Here is a 25,710-nt window from a genome sequence, read left to right on the forward strand (position 1 = left end):
TTAATAATAATTAGCTGGTGGAGTTTAGGATTTACCTGTCATGTTAACACATGTTGAAAATATGATCTTCCTTGTCTTCACTAGAAAGACATCTAACATAACTAACTATAAGTTAGTAACCACATGGTAGCTATGTTAGAATATAATTTTTTTCCTAATGAGGATGTGTTTTAAGAGTCAGGCAAGACCAACTCACAAGGTCACTTTAAGCACAGTAATGATTCTTGAAAATGTTGCTACAAAGGGGCCACACAAGTCCCATTAAAGGTAAATTTAACTTAAAATAATCAAGCCGTGACTTGGATGAATAGAAAAATTGAATTAAAAACCCCACAGTTAACCACAACAACTATGTTGTTGAATACGTGGGTCCTTGTCCACACCGGACACATTCAGGTGAGCGCACACATACATTTCCCTGGGAACAAGCAGTAGCAGACATATTTGTGCCACTGCTAGTTGTCCTCAGGGAACGCTCCTGCATGCGCACTCTGGCATGGGGAGGCTGAGGTCAGCATGTGGGCTGACCCCAGCAGCCTTACCTCTGGTCCAGGGGGCCTCCCAGGGCTGTAGCAGCAGTGATCTGGGTGTGAAAGCTTGGTTGGCAGCCAGAGCATGGCTCTGGCCAGCCAGGCTCCTGTTTCAGGTGGTGCACACTGCTGCTATGTGTACCACACCACTTTTTTTCAGCATGTTTTTTTTTTTTTGATACCAGGATTTTCTCATATCTAAGTTTGGCTCTATGCTGCAAATATGCAGCATGGAGAACCAAATTACATGTGCAGGGTGCATTTTGTGGTGCCTCAAAAGCCTTTGAGGTGCCACAAACTGTACATGCACGCTTATTTGGATGCACCCACTAAGAGCAAAATTAGAATTAATACCAAGAAGCTAGTTAAAATGTGTTCCAACAGGCTTACTTATATGATGAATTTCCTCAAAACCATGCCTTTCAGAATCTCAGAGAAAACAGTATATACAACATTAGCGCAAAGTATAATATTATTATTTAGCTGTCTGTCATCTACTCACATAAACTTCTACCTCTTTAGTTCTTTTGAGTTCTTCTGTGAACAGTTTAGATGAAACCAAAAGACAATGATTTGGGCAAGACAGAAAAGTAATTACAAGATGAACATACTACTGTGCATCATCCCTATATGCAATAATTTTGAATATTCATTAGCCATAGCCAGGGTATAAAAGAGTTTAGAGTTTGAGTTTCACTTCACTGGTGTTATCAAAGAATGTGTTTAGTTTCCATAGACAACATAATTTATTTCTTAATTTATCTATCATACTATTCTTAATATAAATCTCTCCTAAGAATGTTTTGTTATTTGAAAGCAACAAAAAGGGGAAAGAATCATGAAAAGAACTTCTAGTCTGTATTGTTTATTTTTTACAGTTATGAAATAAAAATAAGGATATGCAGAAACTTATCATCATGATGAAGTATGGGCTTCTAGAAAGCAAAAAGTTATACTCCATTCAGCAAAAAGAAATAGCTGGGGATAGAAACCTGCAAATACCTTTTAATACTGAAATACTGCAATTCATTTCGTAGACTACTTATCAATGCTGGCATATGGCCAAATGATGTACACACAGCCACCCAATGAAGTAAAGCAGTACCAACATCTGCTGCAATCTGCTTTTACTGTTGCATTACAACACATTGGAGACTGAGTCCATGCAATATTTTGAAATTATTTATTCTTAGTTGGATACTCTTGAATAATTTCAGGGCAACCCAGAAAATGATATCCCTTTTACCCGAGGAATGGCTGACAATCCTTTTAATCTAGAAGCAGGAAATATTTGACAGCAAGCTGTGGTCATAACTACACTGGGCAAAGTACCTTTCTACAGGGGACACAATAAATTGTGTAACTGTGTTTGTGTAAAACAAGTGTCAGTGTAAAACAAGATCCATTTTGTGGTGTCAGCTGCCCCTGCTACCTCATTTGTGCTGAAAACAGAGCTTTAGAGGACATACTGGGTTTTTTCCTAGGTGATTTCAAGCTCCATGGAAGTGGGAAATACTCTGGATCAGGAATAAATTAAAAGGAATTACATCAACAAAGATGTCAGCCCTTAGATTTTAAGATGCATCCAGAATAGAGGTGGATCTATGGTAGAAAGGTCCAGTGGGTATATATAAAATGTTGGAAGACAAATGGTAATGCCCAGTTTAAAAACAGGGTTGGGAAGAAGGATAAGACCCAGAGTTCTAACTTAGTGCCAACCAAACCCTTACCTACTTCCCCCACCCAGGTCAAAGTCTTGAAGCTCCCTATCCCTATTTCAGTTCTCTCAGTCTTTGTCTCCTGTTTTCTTCCCAGCCACCAATCAAGCCATCATGTCATCTACTCTGTAGTGCTGTTGCACATCCTCCCTTCCCTTAGACATGCATCTTCTTACCATTGCTAGGGACTAGGATATCATAAGGAATTTGTTCATGTGACTTTAGGTCCTCAGAATATGGGAATGAGTAGTGCCATTTGGTAATCACCATTCCCATCCAAACTGAGGCAAATCCTCTACAAGAGGGGTGGGCAAAATACATCCCATGGACTGGATTTGGCCCACCAACTGATTGGCTCTGGCCCACGGGCTGGTGCCCACCAATTGACTGTATCCGGCCTAGGGCAGCCCATGCCATACTCCTGCCCATGCCCCCTGACAGCCCCAGCCAGCGCATACAGCTTCCAGGGGGGAGGGTGGGAGGTGGGGGCAAGACAACTGCTCCTTGTGTGGCTGCAATCTCCCAGGTACTGCTTGGCTTCCCCTGCCTTCAGCAGCTCCTCCCTCTCTTCCTCCTGCCTTTTGCTGCACCACTCCGGGCAGCAGGTAGCACTGGCAAGGGGTGACAGCAGCCATAGGGACGCGTGCCAGACATCATATGCCCAGCCGGGCAGGGGAGTAGTTGCAGCTGGACAGTTCCTGCTTCATTGCGCAGGGCTCCAGCTGCAGCTCCCAGCCACCTTCCATCCACTTGGTTGCCTGCAGGTGGCTGCTCATCATGCCAGGTAGGCAGAGTGGGTGGAAGGCAGCTGGGAGCTGGAGCCCTGCTTGCTGGAGCAGAAGCCCCCCAGCTGCAGCTTCCCCCACACCTGGTTGAATGTGTGGTGCTTGGTGCACATCCCCACAGCTGCTGCTGCTGCTTCCCAGCACCACTTGCTGCCCAAAGCAGGGTAAGAGGAGGAGCAGGAGGAGCCACTGGAGGTGGGGAGATCCAAGCAGTACTAAGGTGGCTGCAAACAAACAGGGAGTAGCCCCTCCTGGAAGGTATGTGTGTGGGTCAGGGCAGGGAGCAAGAGCATGGTGCAGGCTGCCCCAGGTAGGAGTGGGCAGGGCTTGGCCCCATGTGGAGTGTTAAGGGGGCAGCCACATGCTGGATGGGTGGGCAGACCACATACAGAACATACAAGAGTAAGACTTTATTTTCAGCTATTACATAGTCACCTCTATATATACTACTCAAAAATATATCAGGACAAAAAATATTTTTTGAAAAAAATTAAATATGTTATAGTAGATATTTGTTTCTAAAGCATATGGTTAGTTTTATCTATAATTTGTTAAAATATCTTCTGCTAAAGGTTTTGTGTATGGCTCTTGACAACTCACCAAACCTCATTAAGTGGCCCTCCAGCCAAAACAATTAACCCACCCCTGCTCTAGAAGGACACTGCAAGATGAAGGAGGAGGAGGGACATATCAAGAGAGCAGAAACTGCAAGAAGAGCTGTCTCAGAACAAAGGTCTGTAGCTCTATGGCTGAGAGAACATTAGCAAACAACATCAATGCCACTGACTAGGACTGCCCCGAGTTACATTTTAGTGGAAGGAAAGTGAAATCATATTATGCTATGGTCAAATGATCAACTCTTCCTTTTCAAAGTCAGAAATCACCTCACTAGGAAAACTCAGAATTAATCCAAAAACTGAATAATGTAAGCCATGGGCCACAAGTATTTTGTAGATGGTTGTTTACCCATTTGCTCATTCTCTACCATCCCTGACTCCATATATCTGAAGCCATTGAGTCACTACTGAGCAGAAAGGCTTACCTCAATTTTAGGGCAAAGAAAAACATGGTATGAAACTGATACTTTATCATTCTGTGGGCTTAACTCTTGCACCTTGGCAAAATAAATGCAGGGAGAGCATAAAATGCTACTAAATCAGAACAGTGGCATGTTACACCTATTTTACACAGATGCAAGTGATGACAGAAGATGCAAGGCAGAAGAGAATAAGATCCATTCAGATCAGTTGCATTTCACCACCCTGTGTTTCTTGCTGTGTGGCCTTAAATCCTTACTACTGGACATAGAAATAAATATATAGCCATAGGCTTAATTATCAGAATTTTGTTATTCTATTACCTTAGTGTAACCAGGGCTTAGAAGAGATCACCAATGGTTTTTAACCCTTGGCTGCCAACCAGTTGTACTTAAATTATTTTATCAGTTCCTTTTAGATTGTTAGGGTCATATTTACATGGTAAACTGACAATGTTCAGCAGTACCACCCTCAGGCACACTACACTACTCTGGGCAGGCTGCGTCCTGAATCAGGATCACCTTAAGTTGCATCGGCACACTCGCACTCAGCACCACTCAGACATGGTTACCCTGCTCCCAATTTGGGAGGTGGCCGTCCTGTGCAGCGTGGCATGCTTGTGGGTGCTGCTGCACACATTATATTTATAGTGTTTATAGCATAGACCTGGCCTAAGTGTGCCACTGCTCCAATTCACACCAACCTCACACTTTTCCATTTGCAAATAAATTTGCCCCTATTACATTTTCTTCATAATTTAGAACCACACACCAATTTTTTGGGGGGAAAAATAGCAAATAAGCCAAAAGTTTTAAAATGTCCGTATGTTATCAGAGCAGTGGGCGCCTTAACCTTAGACAAGGTTGTTTAATTCTTCAAATGTTAGGAAAAAAGAACATCTTATTAAACTTACATGTATGATGACTGTACCAAAGTTTCCCATAAAGAAATAAGTTAGAGATTATCCTGGTAAACATTGGGTGATTTTAAAGGATCATTGTTTTATGGACTGTCACAAAGCTCACAGAAGCTGCTGAGTGTGATAGTTGCTCTTCATTCAGGATGGAAGAAGACAAATACCTGTTGATACCTGCAACAATATAAGCCACCAGCGTTTTTTACTCCAGAGCATCACCTGTGTAAACACTGACACAGCTGGCTGGGGCACAAGGGTGCTTCAGTATGGGGGCTGCCTGCTGTCTAGCTCTGCAGCACACTAAGTTGGGCTGGAGCAGCCCCGGGGTGGCAGGCTGATCCCCTGAGTCGCCTACCAGCCAGGACTGGTAAACGTAAACATGGCACCTCAGAGCAATAAACTCCAGTGCGATAAGCGCCAGAGTTTATTGCTTTATCTTAATAGCATGTGTAGATGTGCCCAACTAGTATTCTTTCCACAAGCTAAACTATTAGTTACTCTGATTAGTGTCCAGAAGATGGCACTGTTGTACATAGCTTAAAAGAAAATTGAAAAAAGCTCTGTAGCAATTATGTAGATTTGAATTCATTCTCATGGCAATACTGTATGCACAATCCTATTTCATCTTTACACATTCTAAATGGCAATTACACAGCCACGTAATTTTTGTCATGGTTTGGATTCTATTTGAATTCTGCACAGCTGTGCTTCCCCTGTGTTCCCTTGTGAGCATGTTCAGAAAGCAGTATTATGGCTGCATAGATGATAGGGTAGAAGAGAATCACTCGGGCATGTGTGTAGTGCTACATGCATCCCAAAACTTTAGTCATAGAAAAAACACAATGAGCATATGTTTGATACAGGTGGAGGAGGCTCCTCCACTTTGAGGCACTTGTCCAGAGAGCAGGAGGCCTATGTTCCACGCCCCTCTCTCACTAAGAACGATTTGAACTTGTATCTCCCAATTCCCAGTGAAGTGATATAACCACCAAGCCATAGGCTGGGCAGAAATGATCCCACTACTGTTTATGGATTTTATCCAGTGAATAATAAATGAAAAGCACAGGAAAGCCACTGGGGGCAGAGGACAGAACCAGGCCCCCACTGCTCCAGGGTAGCACCCATTTCACTGAGCCATAGTCCCTCTAGCTTCTAGCCACCTCTTGACCCCAAGTATCTTTCCTATCTGGCTGCTCAGTGGGCCATCTTCAAGAGGAGAATGCTCTGCCTATTGCCTAGCCTGGTGGTTAAAATAATTTGTGGGGAAGTGGAAGACAGAAGTTCAAACCCTTCTCAGTGTAAGGGGGAGGCTAGAACTAGAGCCTTCTACTTCCCAAACAAGTTTCCCGACTGCTGAACTAAAAGGTGGAAGGGCCATCTTTCACCTTAATTTACTTGCAACAGGAATGTATATGCCTGGATGATCTACCCTGCCTTCTGCCTGACTTCAGACTAATACACCTAACTACTTCTCTCTGATCCTATTCTGTCACAGGTGACAATGGGACAATGGTATCCAAACTGTGCACAAGTTTTGAGAACAGCAGTTATACTATGTAAGCTCCTCTCAGATGCATAAAAGTGAAATAGGACTTACCTATGAAGGCTTTCGCTAACATTTTGCCAAGCTGATGAGCAATTCTCTCAGAAGAAAGAAATCTTTATTTGCACAAGCAGTCAATTAAAGTTTTTCATTTGAAATGATTTTCCCCTGACTTGAAATATTCTATAAATCACTTGCTCCACTTTATACTTTGCTGTCTTCTCACAGCATCTGATGAAGTGACATGAAAGGGATCTTTGACAAGATCCTTCACCAAAGGCTATTTAAAAAAAGTTGCCATGGGATTGGAAGTAAAGCGCCTTTCATGGATTGAAAGTTGGTTAAAGATAAGAAACAAAGGGTACGGCTTAATGGTCATTTTTCAGTACAGAAGCAGGTCAAGAGTCAAGTCTTTCAGAGATTTGTGCTGGGCACTGTTTTGCTCAATTTCTTCATAAATGACCTAGAAAAGGGAGTGGGCAGTGTAATCTCAAAGTTTACAGATGACGCTATATTATTTGGGATAGTTAAATTCCAGGCTGATGGTAAAGAGGTACAGAAAAATCTCACAAAACAGAGTGAGATAGGCAGAGGCAATAAAGTGAGAAGTGAACTTCAGTGTTGACAAATGCATGAGTAATGCACATAGGGAAAAATAATCTCAACCATAGCATTCACAGTGCTGGCCTCTGAAATCACTGTTATGACTTAGGAAAGAGGCCTTAGAGTCACTGTGGATAGTTTTCTTTAAAAAAAAACACAAAAAACCCACACACTTTGGCTCAGTCCACAGTGGCAACCATAAAAGTCAATAAAATGCTGGGCATCGTTAAGAAGGAGATTGAAAACAAAGTGGAAAACATCATTATGCTACTATATAAATCCCTGGTGCATCCACATGTTGCATACTGTGTGCAGAGGTCTCCACATCTCTAAAAGGATATAGTAGAATTAGAAAAGATAACAGACAAGGCAACAACAATGATCAGAGGTATGGAGCAATTGCCATACCAAAAGCAACTAAAAAGGCCAGGACTCTTCATTTTGGAAAGAAAGCTAAGGAAGATATAGAACAGTGGTGGGCAACCTGCGGCTCCAGAGCTACATGCGGCTCTTCAGAAGTTAATATGCATCTCCTTGAATTTTTGCACAAGAACATGATGATCAGCTTCTATTTGGAAGCTGGCATTCTTTCCACAAGCTTCCATTTAGAAGGTGGTCACTGTGTGTGTGCAAAGATTCAAGGAGATGCATATTAACTGCTGAAGAGCCGCACGTGGCTCCAGAGCCACAGGTTGGCCACACCCGATACAGAAATTTATAAAATTACAAAAGGTGAAGATAAAGTGAATAGGGAATTGTTATGTTATTCTATCGCTGATCAACATTTCCCTCTTCCCCACCACCACCTACCTGTCTCACACCTATTAAATCCCATCCCCTCTGATCTTCCCTGCCATGCATTTGGGGCCTGGGAGCTCCCTGGTACCAGAGCAGAGAGACATTGCCTCTGCTTGGGCTCCGATGACAAAGCTCACCTTGGCAGCAGGCATCTCCCAGGGGCAGAGAGCAATCTCTTGCTCCCCTGCTGCCTGGCTGACCAGGAGCAAATTTGCTTCTGGTCAGCCACCTACATGTGCCATACTGTGCAGTAATTACTCAGCAGTTAATTTGCTACTTGCATTTGCAGGTGTGTAGAGCAAATTACTCAGCAATAAGGACCACCACATGTAAATGGTGACATTTATTATGCAGTAATTAGCTCTATTGCACCGTAAAGCTTCTCATGCAGATGTGCTCAGTACGTAGTTAACTTATAGAACTTGTTGCCACAGGAGGCTGTAGATACAGTAGAACCAGGTTCAAAAAGATTTTAGACCAATTCATGGAGGACATGTCCATGAGAGCTATTAGAAAGAACAAATCAGTTATGTATCCTTTGACATCCCTAATACAATGATGATTGATGTGGGAAGGGTAGAGGATGGATCACTCTAGATATGCCTTGTACACATATTCTCTCTCTAAATGATCTATTATTTGCCATGATTGGAGACAGCACACTGGGCTGGATGGACTATTGGTCTGACTCAGTATGGTACTTATGTTCTTATGACTTGAGTATGGGGCGGTTCATACTTGCCCTCTCCAGGAGCAGACCATGAAACCATGATGATCACAACTGGGTCTCTTATTCCCTCTTGCTCTGCAGGGGTGATAATCTGCACAAATTATTTATCTGGCATACAAATCTTTACACATCCCTTCAAATCAGTTCAGCTGTGTTGGTCACCATAAAGCACGTGCAGTAGCATAACTAGGGTTGGGTGGGAAGGACAATGGCTTGGAATGTTTTAGAGGGGAGATGCCTGAATGGCAGCCCTCAAGAACCCCACTCCATGGTAGCAGGGAGCCTGTGCCATGGCAACAGTGGCAGCAGCCTGTATGAAGGCTCACCCCCACCCTCCCTTGTCTAGGGCACCAAATTTCCTAGTTGTGCTTGCAGTGGCATAGATCCACCCTGCCCAACTGTTCCCTGACCATTTGTGCAGAGGGAATAGGGAATAGCAATCTCACAAAATGTTCAATCCCAGGGTAGGCAACGTTTTCAGCCGGAGTGCCAAAAACACCCCAACCTCAACTTGTAAGATGTTAGTGTGCCAGAGGTAGATAGCAAGGTAACTGCGAGGTGCTCAGTTCTAGTCGTGACAGCCCAGCCCTGGCCCCTTCCCTGCCATCCGCCCAGAGGCACATGTGCACTCGGTGCCCAATGCACCGAGCAGGAGTTCTGCAGACCGTGGTGCAGCAGCTTGTACTTTCTGGCCACGTGCCACAGCTAGCCCAGGCTCTAGACAAGCCCCTGCCAGCCAGCACAGAGCCCAGGCTGCTCGCAAAACGTGATGGGGAGGCTGCAAGCAGCTGCATCGAGGTCTGTGGAGCCCCGGCCTGGCTTGTTGCCAGCAGTAGCTGCATGTGTGCCTCCAGGTGGACAGCAGGGGAGCTACAAGGGGTCTGATCCTTGTTGTGGCAGCACAGCCCCAACCCCTCCCCTGCCATTTGCCCCGAGGAGCATGTCAAGTAAAATGCCTTTGCGTGCCACATTCTGGCATGTGTGTCAGGGGTCTCTAACCCCTATCCTACCCTCTTCACTGAGCTTGTGAAACAAGTGACATGTACAAAAAAATAAGGAGTGCCTTATACCCCCTTACTCCCCTACATAGGCATCATGGATAAGTGACAATTTAGCTCTGTTTATGGTTGCTATTCCTGATAATACTAGAAACAGCTGCAGCAGCAATTAAAATGGAAAACAAAAAACCCTTATAACAAATGTACGTTATTTTTCACTTCATTCTCATACAGCAGCTGTGTTTTACATGGCAGGACCATGTGTAAAGGATAAATAATGCATTATATTATGCATAGACTCGGTGTGTTTACTTCTCATTTGTCATTTTCTATAGTTAGGGAAAAATTATGTTATGCAATCCACATGGCAATAAATCCACTGCACAAAGGAACAAGCATTGACATGAGGAAATCAGCAGAGCTCCAGGCACTGAGGAAGATGTAGGCATTTTGGGACCTGCGCCATGCAGGAAGTCAGAACAGAAGACCCAAAAGATTTTGTCTTTGTCTGCTGCACGGAATGAACTGTGCTTACATTTTATGTTATCCTCATTATACAATTTGAGCTCTAGGCCTTATTTACTGCAGAATAATCCAGTCCTGCCTTTAGAACAGATTCATATAGATTTCTTCATTGATTTTTCTATGGAATTTATTCACTGTAGATTCTGACTGTTTTACAAACTTTAATTAATATATCTTCCCAATTTCTCCATGAATTGAAGTGTTTACAGATGAGGAACTGAGGGACAGAGACTAAGGAAATATATGTAGGACTTTGCATAGAGTTTGATGAAGGACAAAAATTACCAATGTATTATTACAAGACAATGATGCCAGTAAAAGGAGGTATGGCAGTTTATATTAACTGTTGTAATCTACATTTAAATACAGACATGATTTCAACCCTAACCTAATCCCATTTCTTAGATTTAGAATTAGGCAGCAATCAGATTGCTGATGAAGCTTCTTCAGCAGCTTTATAAATAAGTTTTACAAGAACACAGTCATTTAGCTTCTTGGGTTTAATTCTTCATATTCAAGTCTGCACTGAGCAATTGTTTTAAACTAACTTTCCTCAAGCCTGTATTTACTCTGATACAATAAATTTTGAGTGGGAGATAAGACAGAATACTGCACCAAACATTTAATTAAATAACAGACAGGTTAAAACTTTTCCATATTTCCATAATATAAATGTTGCAGTTCACTGGTATATAGATACTACATATTTCCAAAAAGATACAAGACCCAAGTTTCTCAAAATAGCCACTTTACTGAAAGAGCTGTTTTTAATATATTAAAGCCTCCCATACACAACCTTAGATAAGACATATACAATGTATATATACACTGTATTTTCTCACATACAACACAAACCTCTTCCACAAAAATCAGCTCCACAAAATTGGGGTGCATGTTTTAAGCAGGGACTCTGATTTTCTACCTGGGATTGGAAGCACCTTAGTTTGATTCCTGGTCTACTGTAAAGCAGTTGTGGTCTTGATGTTTAGGCAGCTGAGGGAGTTAATTGACTTAATGACTCATTTTTCTTCACTCCACAGGTGTTAATAAGATCCTTTTTTAATGGTCTTGATTTCCCCTTATCAAGCTGACCTTTCTTAGGGCAATTTTACTGTCTGCTACCTGTTCCCAGTGTCTCTGTTTCATAGCTTCTTTAGCTCAGACTCCTTATCTAGTTAGCACAGACTCTTTAATGCTTTATAACATTATAGACCCACCAACAGAGACCAGTTTTTAGCAGCAGCTAGGGATTCAGCTTTAGTTATTCAGGAAAGAAAGGGTGAGGACCTGGAGATTAGGCTCTGTCCCTGTTCTATGCAGCCATAACTATGGAAAAATCTTTATTCTTCATTCTGTCCTTCTAAAACAAGGTGTGTACTATATTTGGGGTGCAATGTATGTAAGGAAATATGGTATAAACTCTAATATATAATTTTGTCAACAAGAAATATGAAGAACATTGTTATCAGCAAAGTAACACTTAATAAGAATTACTTTACAATACAATGACAAACTTTGTTTCACTCATTTTCAAATATCTATACTTACTTGTATATCATAGAAAACTTAAATATGTTTAGAAGAAACCTCGTAAGTAACAAAGTTTTGAAAATAATGGAGACATACCTTGTTTAGCTTTATAAAATATTCCAGTCCTGCTTCCAAAGGATTAGTGTCACAGTTCATCTATTACAAAATAAATATTTAATCCATTAGTGATAAACCAGTATCATGCCCATTGTTTTGCTGCTGGTGTTTCTATGTTGATTTCCATTTGTTCTTCACCACAGATAACTACAGTGAAAGCTGTATCAGTGTAATTTTGGGCAAAGTGCATATTGCTATACATGATATGTACAACAAAGAGCAGACTCATAAAACATGAGTTGTTTTAGGTATCTTAAGTTTTAACATCAATAATAAATACATAGCTTAAAAACAAATGAGACATCAACAAAGAACAAAATGTACAGAAGCACGGACAACTGAGGTATATCAATCAGTTCCAGAGCACCAGAATGTCATATGTGGCAAAGAAAATAATAAATGCATTGCCAATTATATCCACTTTAGTTATAGAAACTTTTGCTCCTTTTGCTACTGCCTGGCCATTAAATGGGTGGGGGGAGGCATCTTTGGCAGCACTGAGAGAAAGTAAAAGAAATATGGAACAAAATATTTTAGAGCCAGGGAAAAGAGACTGTAAAATTTCTGAGATAATGCCATACCTTCTTACTTGCTTTAAACTACAAATGAATCTGGAAAAGTTTCAAGGAATCAAAAAATAAACTGACTTTCTTTAGGAGTCCACCCTTTGCTGCTGGACTGGTTCTTTGTTTCTGTCAAATTCTTTAATCCATATTAGTCTGGTGGGAAATGAGGAAGTTTCAAAAATCTTATCAGCTGAGAATGATATTCCGCTCATGACACAATTACTGCACAAACGAAACATCTTAAAAACCTCTTCTATATAAAATTCCAGACAAGCTTGTCACTGTGATTTCCAGATGCCAGAATGCACAACTTCATTATTTTATTATGCTAAGAAGGGAAAACTAGCAGTAAATTGACTAGATTATCTTTGCCAAAAATATAATGGAATACACTAGCTATTTTTACCTAATAAAAGGTACAGGTCATCATTAGGGTAGATTTTTTTTTCTAATTTCTCTTCATTCCAGATTGAGAAACTGGAACAAATATTAACTCTTTGTGCTCTGACTAGTATCTGTTTAAGACAAAACAAAAACAAACAAATAGAACAATGAGATTGATTTGGTTTCAGACCTCTGCCCCCCAAGCCCGGAAAGCCTTTTCCAGCCGTAAGACATTCATGGCGTAAGTTCCAAAATTGTCAATTCCTTCTTCCTGTCCTGCTTCCATTATAGCATTGTAAAGAGCTGCAGAATCTTCTTTTTTATGGTAGAGCTCCCAACCCAGTTCACCTGTGATAAAAAATAAAAAAGTCAAGTCTGTGGTAAACAATCCTACTATTTTTAGCCCTAGACAGAGCTGAATAATTATCTTATTATACTGAATCCAATAATAAGACACAGTACATATATTCTCATTTCCAGCAGAAGCTCCTGAAGGAAGTGTCTTAGAGCACTGGCAGTATTACTGTACTTTAATTTGAAAAAAAAACTTTGGGGAAATGAGAGAGATTAGGAGAAAATATAAGGGGGACACAAATTATAAAAGTTGGAAAAAACACACAAATTTATAAATTAGAAAATTATAAATGTAATGGATCTATGTAAGGAAATATAAAAGTACTGCACATTACGGTAATATGTGCTCAACTGTTACTTCTGTATGTTCCTACAGTGATACATGAACTAAATTGCTGCAACTTTAATCCTGTATCAACAGTAACATGCAGTTGTAAGAGTTACATCATAACATTTTATACTAGTACCATCTGATATCAGTATAATTATAAACATCTGCCTATACCAGGGGTGGGCAATTATTTGGGCCTCAGGGCCACTTAGGGAGTTTCGGTGAGCTGTCATGGGCTGGGTCAGCATCCCCTACCTGTCAGCTCACAACTTGCTTTTAAAAACTCCCTAAGTGGCTCTGTCCCATGTTCAGCCATGCAGATGGGATGGAGCTGTGGGCAGGCTGGGAGTAGCATCTGGGATCAGGACTGGTGGGCAGGGCCAGAGCCAGGGCTGGGATTGGGATCATGAGTGATGACAGCCTGGGACTGGGGCCCATGGCAGAGCTGCGATTTAGTCCCCACATACCCTTGCCCACAGAACCATCACTCATCACCGGGACATGCAGGCAGCAGATCATGGCTCCGTCCTGGGCCCTAGCCCCATGCTGTCATCACCCCGCAATCCCAATCATGATCCCAACCCTGGCCCCCCCCACCTGTCCTGCTCCCAGATTACACTCCCCACCCGCCCACAGCCCCATAGCATCAACCCCGCCATGTTCCCAGTCCGCACAGGTTCTGGAGACCCCGCCTGTCCACTCCATCCAACACCTCCAACAGTGGGTGAGAGCAGATGAACTGGAGTGCCTAGGCACCAAAGCCAGGTCCACTGGAGGTGGAGACTGGCAGCAGCAGATGGAACAAGCCGCCACTGGAGGGGCTGCCAGGAAGCAAGTACAGCAGCTGTTCCAACCCAGTTCTGCTGAGTACCCGGGTGTGGTGGGACCAGCCACGCATGCCATGGCATGGGTCAGGCAGGGCAAGGGGCCTGCTGCAGGCTGGACAAAATCCCTTGGTGGGCTGGATCTGGCTTGTGGGCCATATTTTGCCCACCCCTTGTCTATACCAAGAGAAAGAGGAGGGGAAAAAACCAAAATGCTTATCAACTATGTTTACTTTTTCACGGCATTTTACAGACACTAAGTTATTGGTAAACCAAAAAAAATCTTGACATTTCCACCAACCAAAAAGGTTATCAGAATAGGCCTTTGTTCTGTTAAGAAAAAATATTTACACTTTAGGGGCATTTTATTTGTGGGCAATCTTCTCAATATTTCATGGTAGCTGACTAGAAAATGTTTGAAAAATCAGTGTACAAGGGTTTCTCTTATATAGAATTTGATAAATCAACTGCTTATTATATTCCTTTTGCAGTATAATTTTAGTCACACTAGTCAGTTTCCCAGTTGCCATTAATCCTGACCATGTGTTTTGCCTACCTCTTACCTGTATAGGATATCCTAATAGCAGTAACAGCAATGTCAGAAAACTTAAAATGCCTGGCCTGAAGAAACTTAAATGCAGCAGCACTAAGGTCCTCAGTAGTCAGTTTCTGGAGGACCTTTCGTGCATATGGTCCTGCTACACCAAGTACTCCCATCTCATCTGTAATATTTTTAATTTCAACATTGTATCCACCTGCCTTTGACTCCTCTTCTATCCACCTGCAAGAGAAGAACAATTTAATTAACTTTTTTATTCCTGATATATATATCTGGGAGCAGGACTGGTGGGCAGTACACACACACACACACACACACACACACACACACACACAGGTTTTTTTTTCCACGGACAAATCAGATTAATAGAAAAGCAGTGCTAAAAGGGACTCCAGGAGGTCATATAGTCCCTGACTGCGCTGTTCTAGATGAGCCTTTGTCCAACTTGCTTTTAAAAACTTTGAAAGACGGAGCGTCCACAACAAAACCCCAAAACATATATTTAACCTGCAAAGTAAGTGATCAGTACAACGATGCTAATTCCTATTAAAATTATTTGTTATTGCTATGCACAGAGCCCCAGTCAAGGATCAGAGTATCTCATTGTGCTAGCTGCTGAACACACAAGGTAGTGAAATCTTTATCCCAAACAGTTTACTATTTAAGTATCCAATAACTCTAGAAAAGACCAGTGATCTAGAAGTTATAGATATCAAGGATCCACCAAGTGGACAGAACAAAGCTTTAATCTATCAATTGCTGATTATTTATTTATTATTAATCGTAAGGCCAAATATTTAGGACTTGTTCTGTGGGGAGCAGCTTCATATCAGCCTGGCTGACTCTGAGGTCAATCAGGGCAGCATATGTAAGAGATCAGAGTGGTTGTTCAGGCATTTCCCAAACAAATTGTGGAAGTGTAGAAGAAAATAGTGTGCTTAAGCAAACAGTAAAATATCTGGGGGTCACTGGCAGACTTATAGTCATTGTAACATATACTTGGAGTGGTTTCAAAAGGGGAAGGGAAGCTGACAGTCAGGAGCACAAAGCAGCTGTTACTTTGCTGTATATACACATTCAAATAATCTGAGAGAAATCTCCCAGGTTTGTTCTCCTGGTAGAAAAACGTACCCACCACAGCATGTACAGATATTCTCTGTCCCAGGAGAGTTTCTCCTGGGGGGGGATTTAACTCTGTTTGTTTCCAGGTTATTTTTCTCTTGGAGCAGCCATTTTTACCTTGGGAGAAAAAACCTGAACATCTGTACACTTGTCGTTTCTCATGGGAGAACAGCAACTCTCTCAGGAAAAACTGAATGTGTGTACAAAGCCTCTGTAATTGTTACACATACATGAACCTGCAGCAATAAATCAGCTTAATCACCCCTTCTTTGACCCTGGACAAATCACTGTTAAAGTTGGGATGGCTTTGTTACACTCATGTCACTATGGATTGGTACACACCTAACAGTTACAGCATAACAGATGCTTTATGTTCTTGAACAGCAGTGCTTCCTCCCCTTTTGAAGCTGCTCCAAATGTACTGTCATCCATGTTTCTTATTGCCTCTGCTGTTACTTTGTTGAGCCTTTTGTACTTGTTCTTTCCCTAGCTACCGCTATAGCTAGGACAGTAAGTTCTACAACTGCTGCTATTGTGCTAAGCAGCAATTTACTAAGAGATCCCAATTTTGCATTTCTTTCTGTGATATCTTCCAGATCTATAATCAAGTTCTTTATCTGGGGTGCAAACAGTTCCCAAATAACCATAAACGTTGTTCTTTGGAACAGTACAACCCATACCTTCCTGTTTTCAAGGCAGTCCCCTCCTCCTCCTTTTTCCTCAGTGGTACACGAAACAGCTGTGCTTGGCAGATGGTCAAGGTGGTCTTCATTTTCTGGGCCCTTTACTTTTACACTTTCCTGCCTGATCCATGAATACTGCAGATCAGAACAGGAAAGAATTTTTTTTTTTGACTATGAGGGTCTTCCCAGGAGTCTTGAGGCCCAGAGGCCTCTCCAGATCAAATTGTAGAATCACTTTAATAACTGGTGTGAAAAAGGGGTTTGTAGTGGAAACATTAGCTCAACAATAGAAAGAGTTTTGTGTAGAACTAGAGAAGGACAGATTTTAAAAGGGGAAAAGGATGGAGGTGATCAGAGGACTTCATACAGAATTAGGAGATGCTTCATTTATGTCTTGGTTCAATCAAAAACAGCAGCCATGTATTGTTTTTCATGATGTTTGCAAAATATGGATAAAATAGGTAATAGTTAAAATCTTACAGGCTGGTGTCTCATAAGCCTTCTTAGAAAATCTTCAGGAATAGCTGGGGGACCATACAAGGCTCTTGAATTTTTTCAGCAATAAGTATGTTGGGGCTGGTTGTACTCTACTTCAGTACCTAAATGTAAAAGTATTCTCACTGATTCCAGTTGAGCTGCTTACACAAAAAGACACTATTCACTTTGGGTGAAGGCATCAAATTTAAGTGCTCCATTCTTTAACTATTTTTAGGGATTAATTTTCAGTGAATTGCACATTTTCTTTCCCAGCAGAGATCCCTCTTTTGTTATGTGTGTTTAGCCGGAATTAATGCAACTGACTTTGTTTGTAATGCACATATTGAAAGAATCAGTTTAATACACTCTTGCAATGTATTTCTGCCTTTTTTTCTCCTTGAATGTTCTTTCTTTCAGTACCAAGGAAGCATATAGCACTGCCCTAATATCAAGAAGACAGAACTAGTAGTATCGGAATCTGAACAAATGAACAAGTAGCACCAGTAGTATTGGCCTTAAAGGTCACTAATTCTTTGTGCCATTTTATTTTTTGTACAAGCCAAAATACTCAAAAGAATAAACCCATTGTCTGTCAACATACAATTCAGAATAAGGCAAACAATACAAACAGGTAATCAACATCTACTTATATTAAATAGTACAGGATTGCTGGACAGTTAGCTACACCTCTACTTTAATTCCCCTATACAACTGCTTATATTTCAGGGTTCAACTGAACTAAAAAGACTAAAATGCAGACCCCTATGATATCAAAGATTGCACCTATGTGTATGAAGAAAAAAACAAAGTACAGTAAGGTGTAAGTGGCTAGACACTTAGCATGGAAAGCAACTGTCCATCTGCCCTACAGGAAATTAAAACTAACCCAAGGGAGGGGTAAATAGCTGCAATTTAGCTTTCATTTATCATGAGAAAAGAGCAAGTAGGCAGGTGCTATGGAGCAGCTGCCCCGTTTTAATTCTTAACTTTGTTTATTTGTTCGCATGCTGTAGCTACTTATTTACTTTGGCTCAAGTACTAGTGTCCTTAGAAAGGCTGGACTCATATGAACTTCAAAGTATTGCCTGAGTAATTATTGAGTAAGGGCTTCAGGCTTTGCTTGTTAGGACAGCTACACAAACAAGCTACCGCAAGGTAAGCAAGGACAGCGATTTACAGTGAATTGCCTGTTCTTTAGTAATTGCCTGAATACATGCTTCCCCCTCCCCCTCAGCTTAGCTCACAGTGAAAGAGGAAAAATGACCACAAGTTTGCTTTTGTTTACTATGGAGTGGCAATGTGCTCATGAGCAATTTTCACACAGTAGCTGATGCACAGTAAATCCCTGCCTTTTCTTACTTCATGGAACCTGATTACGTACCCATGCCCATAGTGTAAAAACTTGAGTGGGGTTGTACATGAAAAGCAAGGGCTTTTTGGTGAGATCTTGTATTTCTGATATGACTGTCTAAGAGTATATAGCATATAAAAAAAAATGGACTTACCTCAGATCATGGAGTTCTGACCCGGAGCCAGTGATAAGCATGAACTCCCCTGGATATAGCTGAGAGACTGTTAACTCAGCATAAACTTTGCCTGTTGGTGTTAGCATGTGATTTATATTTGTAGTTCCCACCTGCATAATAGAATTTATAATTATTTCAGGCGCAAAATATACTTTAACGCTTGAGTCTGTTGATACTTTATAGTGGCCCTCTTTTATGAATGAGTTTATGTTTTATGCATTCTCTTGCTAAAGTTCTGTATCTCTGTGCTTGAATCAATATTTTTGGTGTGGATATGCTTTTATGGATAAAAACATCAGCACCTAAGGTGGGCCCACATGTGAAAGAACAGGGGGTATCCATGCCCATCTTTTATATGTTCATTTTTGTAGGTACAGTTTATCTCCCATGTTTCAGTCTGCTCTCCCAAGAATGATCAATCAGTCAGCTAGCTGCCCAGATTTCAGATAATGAATGACATATGTAAAAATATCAATGAAGTTACTGTTCTTTTGGAGAACAGTCATTTTGCTAGTTACACAGGCATACCTCATTTTATTGCACTTCGCAGATATTGCGTTTTTTACAAATTGAAGGTTTGTGGCAACCCTACATCGAACAAGTCTATCGGCGCCATAGACTTAATCGACGCCATCTACTCTGCCGGTGCTCTATAAATGGAACAACAAAGCCTGGATGACAGCACATCTGTTTACAACATGGTTTACTGAATATTTTAAGCCCACTGTTGAGACCTACTGCTCAGAAAAAAAGATTCCTTTCAAAATATTACTGCTCATTGACAATGCACCTGGTCACCCAAGAGCTCTGATGGAGATGTACAACGAGATTAATGTTGTTTTCATGCCTGCTAACACAACATCCATTCTGCAGCCCATGGATCAAGGAGTAATTTCGACTTTCAAGTCTTATTATTTAAGAAATACATTTCGTAAGGCTATAGCTGCCATAGATAGTGATTCCTCTGATGGATCTGGGCAAAGTAAATTGAAAACTTTCTGGAAAGGATTCACCATTCTAGATGCCATTAAGAACATTCGTGATTCATGGGAGGAGGTCAAAATATCAACATTAACAGGAGTTTGGAAGAAGTTGATTCCAACCCTCATGGATGACTTTGAGGGGTTCAAGACTTCAGTGGAGGAAGTAACTGCAGATGTGGTGGAAATAGCAAGAGAACTAGAATTAGAAGTGGAGCCTGAAGATGTGACTGAATTGCTGCAATCTCATGATAAAACTTTAACGGATGAGGAGTTGCTTCTTATGGATGAGCAAAGAAAGTGGTTTCTTGAGATGGAATCTACTCCTGGTGAAGATGCTGTGAACATTGTTGAAATGACAACAAAGGATTTAGAATATTACATAAACTTAGTTGATGAAGCAGCGGCAGGGTTTGAGAGGATTGACTCCAATTTTGAAAGAAGTTCTACTGTGGGTAAAATGCTATCAAACAGCATCGCATGCTACAGAGAAATCTTTCGTGAAAGGAAGAGTCAATCGATGCGGCAAACTTCATTGTTGTCTTATTTTAAGAAATTGCCACAGCCACCCCAACCTTCAGCAACCACCACCCTGATCAGTCAGCAGCCATCAACATCGAGGCAAGACCCTCCACCAGCAAAAAGATTACGACTCGCTGAAGGCTCAGATGATGGTTAGCATTTTTTAGCAATAAAGTATTTTTTAATTAAGGTATGTACATTGTTTTTTTAGACATAATGCTATTGCACACTTAATAGACTACAGTATAGTGTAAACATAACTTTTATATGCACTGGGAAACCAAAAAATTCGTGTGACACGCTTTATTGCAATATTCGCTTTATTGCGGTGGTCTGGAACCGAACCCGCAATATCTCCGAGGTATGCCTGTATAACATTAACAGTGTTTGCAAAATATTACAAATTATGTAGTTAAATATTCAAGGTCTGATATCAGTTCTACTCACGCAACTTTCGTTCTAGTATAACTTTACTGACTTTATAGAATTCCACCTGATTTAGGCAAGTGGTCTCAAAATTATGCTCCATGTGAGGGCTGTCCAGCTTATTTGGCCCTGTGGTTTGGATTCAGCCCATAGGGCTTCTTGTGGGCTGGATGACTTGCATCTGGTGGTAGGGTGGTGGTTTACTGGTGTGGTTGCCAATGGTGCTGTGTTGTTGCAGCTCCAGAACCCAGGGTGAACACTGCCACCACTCACCCCAATCTTCTTCTTCAGTTGCTGATTAGAGGCTCCAGTGGTGGCTGAAGACCCTGAATTCAGTGGTGGGCAAGAGGATAGGGGGACAAGTAGCAGCAGAGTCCAACCCTTGGGTTCTGGAGCTGCATCAATTCAGTGGTTCTAGCAGCTGTGCAGGCAGTAATTAAATCCCTTGCGAGCTGTATGCAGCTTTCAGATCACCACTTAGACAAGGGGCGGGCAATTATTTTGGGTGGCGGGCCACTTATTGAGTTTTGGCAAGCCATCTAGGGCCACATGACAGGCAGCCAGGGGCAGATAAATATTAATTTTCTAAATTTTTTAGGGGCCCTGTGGGCCAGATAGAATGGCCTGGAGGGTTGCATCTGGCCCACGGGTCGCATTTTGCCCACCCCTGACTTAGACTGTGCCTATGTGGTTAAATAATCAACTTTTGTGGTTACTAGATATTTACCAATAGGCTTTTGAGTTGTTCAATCTGTTCAGTCATTCTTCTTTTTCTTCCTATTGGTAATCCTGATGCATCTTGAGAAAAGACACTGGCTTTGTCTTCACAGAGCGCTAACCTCAGTGTTGCAGGGGCTGTGATGTCCCCTGGTGGCTGTGTGGCTCCTGCATGGCTCTGTCTCTAATGTACCCCTCCCCTGATTGCCCATGTGCCCCATCTTGTTCTTAAAGAAGGTTGGGTAAGGGAGGCTACCCACAGGCCTGAGGGTGAGCTGTAGTCCATTCTAGTCTGTCCTGGACTGCACCCATCTCGCTTCAGCCCTTAAGTTCAATATGCCCTCTTGACCTGTCCGTGCCCCCGCGCAGTGCCTGTAACCTTAAGGGCTAGTTGTTTCTGTGCCCCTACAGGGCACCTGTAGCCCAGGCGCTAAGTGTGCAGCTCCACCCTTCCCTACACCACACCCCATGCCTCACAGTTCCTGTATCATCCTTCACTGTGTAGGAACCTCCTCCCCCTGCTCTCACTGTGCCTTTTAGCCCAGGCCCATGGTATTGGGGTCCCTAACCATATCAGTTTCTGGTGGTGGTCCTTCTTGGACCTTTGGTCCCTCCTAGGGCCTGGCTCCACTCCTGGGCCAGTTGAGGTCTCCAGGCTCCCCTGCTCTGGCAGTCCCTGACTGGTCTCTCCTGAACCTTTAGCCTCTCCTGGCCCCACTCTCAGGCCAGTTGAGACCTCCAGGCTCCCTGGCCAAACTTGCCCCCTGGACTTGGTTTCCAGCAGTGGCCCCTCCTGAACATCTGACTCTGCTAGTTGAGATCACCAGGCACCTTGGCCCTGGCAGCTTCTGGCTATAGCCACTCTGTTAAGCTTGTAGACCCTCTGGTCCTGCTATTAGCCCATATCTGGGCCACCAGCTCTCTGAGTAGGTCTTGACCCAGCCCTCAGCAGGTCTTGAAGCTAAACCACTGGTGGAACTTAAATCAAAACCGTCTCAGCCCTCTGGCAGACACCCAAATCCTTGCTGGGTTTAACATGAAATAAAGGTTATCTGTCAGCACCAATGAGCCTCTCTGCTCCACACAACTCTCCTTTGTTCCCAGGCCTGCAAAGTTGCTTCCTTCCAGTTCTACTGTCAATTCAGGAATCCTGTGCTCTGCAGCCAGGAGCTCCTCATGGCTTTCAAGGCTGGAGTGCCTGTCTGGCTCCAGCTCAGGGATTATATGGCACAAGCCTGGCCTTCTTCCAGTCAAGTGAGCCCCTAAGCAGTCCCTCTCACCACCTGCAAGCTGCCTCTCAGGCTGCTTGCCCTCTCAAAGGGACAGGTACACCATCTGCCTTCTCACACTCAGGCTCAACCTTAGTTTTTCCCGTATCACAGTACAAATTCATACATCTACATACCACTCAGTATCACATGGTAAGGCAGCCACCACACTGACTGTAGGGCAGATCCCATGGTAGCCTCTAATGCTTGCTGCTACTATGAGTTTAATGTAGTAAAGGCATTCAGGCAGATGCATCCACAATAATCCAGACTGTCTCAAATTCTTTCCCATAAATCCATGGGGCACACATTCTTAGATGCTGTCTTCCCATTTACCTGTGCTCTAACCCTTGACTGGAAATGATCAAGCTTCAGCACTTTGTTTAGGTTTAACCATTTCTTGTGTTTGGAAAAAACAGCTACTAATTAGAGATGCACTGATATATCAGTCCATATCATACTGACAGTGATAAAAGGAAAGTTGGCATTAATCAGCAATCAGCTTTTTTTTGGCAGATGTAGCCAATAATGTCACCAATAAATGCCACATGCATTGCACGGCTGCAGCATGCACGCAGCCAGGAATGCAGCCCAGCAGCTTGGAGAGCAGTCTCCTGCCAAGAAGTCTGGGGGGGAAGGGCAGATCAAGGCCTCCATGGTGAGCGAGGGAGTGGGGTTGGGGCTGGGGAAGGGGCAGGCACTGCCCAGCTGGGCCAGGGCAGGGAGGGGGATGGAGCCACAGGTAGCTTATCCCGGAGGGTGCAGAGGGGTACGGGTGGGAGGCAGCTCCTGGTGGCTGTGTGCACCCCCAGGGGAGGCATGGGGGCATGTGGCCCCTGCATTTGTGCGTGGGGTGAAGGCAAGCTGCCCACTGTGGGCTAGGGGCCAGGGGCTGTGCTGGCCTCTTCCTGGCAGCGGGGTTGGGGCTGTGCTCTAGGTGGGCAGGGGCAGAGTGGACAGTGGTGCTGGGAGAGGGGCTATAACCCACCCCATAGCCCCCCCTCCCAGCACCACTGCCATCCTGAGTGCAGCCCCAACCCAGCTCCGCCCCTGCTGGGAAGAGGCCGGCACAGCCCCTGGCCCCAAGCCCACAATGGGCAGCCCACCCTCATCCCATGCACAAACAAAACTGCAAACCAGCACTTCGCAGTGGATGAATGGATTACATTTCTATTAAAGGTTAAAAGCCTTCAAAATATTCAAGTTAGAATCATGCAAAGGAGGCAACTCTATTTTGCCTAAAATTAGAGTTGGCACAGATACCCTATGGGTTGACTGTTCTTAGGAGGAATAAGGTACCAGCTTGCCCACACTGAAATGAGCCAGACATACAGAACATTCTACCTCTCATATAGGCAGACAGGGGTACATAACAGCCTGCACAGCTATGGAGTAGTAACCTTTACTGTAACTACAGTTACTTGCTTCAACTAGGGCTAGAAGATGAGGATATGTGTCCCCTTAATCACACATACACAGCTTGGACACCTTGTCCATTCATATCCAAAATTATTTCAGGTACATTTCTAATTTGACAAGCCTAGGTGATGTCTAGGTGATTAACTGCCCTGCAAACCTTAATGATCAGTATGGCAAGGTAGATATTTCAACCCTAAACAGCTTGCCAGTGGATATGTAGTAGTCTGGGGTTGCCAGCTTCCACAGGGTAAGAACAACATGCTTCTGAAACATTTTGGCTCCCTCATCTGGCTTCTCTGCCCTTTACATGCCAAGAGGAGCTCTTCACGGATGTCTCATGTGAAGGTTCAGGGGCCAGTCCTGGTCACCCCGTGTTTCCATCACAAACAAGGGTCTCAGCAGCATGGCACAGTGGTGATAGTGTGTGTAAAAGGTGTCTCATGAAAATCAGCATTAACTTGGTTCATATTTCCATGAGCCAAGTTATGGAAGTATGAACCAGTGTCTGTTGCTGCATTACTCCTAAAAATGATCTGTTGCTACTCAATCTTCTCCAACCCCCAAAAGAGCCTCTGAAACTTCATTAAAGTCTGCAGACAGCTCTTTCTGCAGATGCACAAAAAAAGAAAAACTGACTCCATAAAAAACAGCAGCTCTTAGTCTGGATAATAAGGAAAAGACGTTTCCAAACTTCACCATGTAACATTGCTACCACACCAGTTTGGTTACTGCCAGGAAGTAACTTTTGCAGTCCTACACAATTTCCTCCTGCAGTGCTAAGAATGAACAGACAACTTGCCTCATACCAAACCTGTGAATGAGTGATGCAGTGAGATGTGATGCTACATATCTCTGGATATTAGTCCAGGCAGTGGTATTGTTTGTTATGGCCACATACGCTGTCAGTGGAGATGCAAGATGTGGCTGAGAGGTGTTAAGATCCCTAGGTTGGTTACACATTCGGGAAGACCAGGCCACTGAATAGATATTGCTTGGTGCAATGCCTCACCATGCAATCAGTTGATAGGCTCCTCCGCAAGGGATTCCTTTCTTTTTCCTATATATGAATGGATTTGGACTGGACAAGATCATACAAATGGCCAAATCTGAGGACAAAAAGGGATTTTATTCCCTGGTCAGACTGCCATGGACTGTGGGGATTTTGGCCTTCCTTGGTAGCATGGGATACAGTCCTTTCTCTAAGCTCATCTGAACATATATAAACTAATTACTTCTCTGTTATTGCAGTGGCAGGGCAGTAGTGGTGCCTTCATGACTCCTGCTTTTACCTGTGGCATGCTATAGGGCAGGGATGTCCAAATTCCCTGTGGCTGGGAGGGCCACACACCATACCATCCATATCCTATGGGGGTGGACCCCCAGGAATTCCTCCCTTGCCACGTGGACAGCACCAGTGGGGCACAGTCCTCTCTGGGATCCCATGCCCCTGCCACCACCACATAGAATGCATGTGCAGCTTCCTGCCCCCTGCTATATGTGCCACATGGCTAGCATGTTGCTCCTGCTGTGAGGGCAGTGCCACCAGCATGTGTCAGCCCCACAGCCTTCTTCTGCAACATGGCTATGGAAGAGGTAATTGCAGGTGCCTGCAGGCCATATGCTAGCCCCTTACGCCCTACATGCAGTCTGTGGGTCATCAATTGGACAGCACTGTTATAGGGTGCTCTTGGCATTTTGGATATTGTTCCTTTTCTTTGTGGG

General features: G+C 43.0%; 1 protein-coding gene across 1 annotated transcript in view; it reads right to left on the minus strand.

Moving 5' to 3' along the window:
- Positions 1 to 25,710, minus strand: part of DMGDH (dimethylglycine dehydrogenase) — a 101,085-nt gene that overhangs the window by 21,579 nt on the left and 53,796 nt on the right. Inside the window, exons 10-13 of the mRNA XM_019517737.1 lie at positions 18,636 to 18,766; positions 14,853 to 15,070; positions 12,971 to 13,128; positions 11,810 to 11,869 (exon numbers count right to left, since the gene is read on the minus strand). Of these exons, the coding sequence (XP_019373282.1) occupies positions 11,810 to 11,869; positions 12,971 to 13,128; positions 14,853 to 15,070; positions 18,636 to 18,766 (567 nt within the window). The remainder of the gene's footprint in view (positions 1 to 11,809; positions 11,870 to 12,970; positions 13,129 to 14,852; positions 15,071 to 18,635; positions 18,767 to 25,710) is intronic.

Source organism: Gavialis gangeticus, unplaced genomic scaffold (genome assembly GCF_001723915.1).
Source record: "Gavialis gangeticus isolate Ggan-Ray unplaced genomic scaffold, GavGan_comp1, whole genome shotgun sequence".
In the NCBI taxonomy this organism is placed as follows: domain Eukaryota; kingdom Metazoa; phylum Chordata; order Crocodylia; family Gavialidae; genus Gavialis; species Gavialis gangeticus.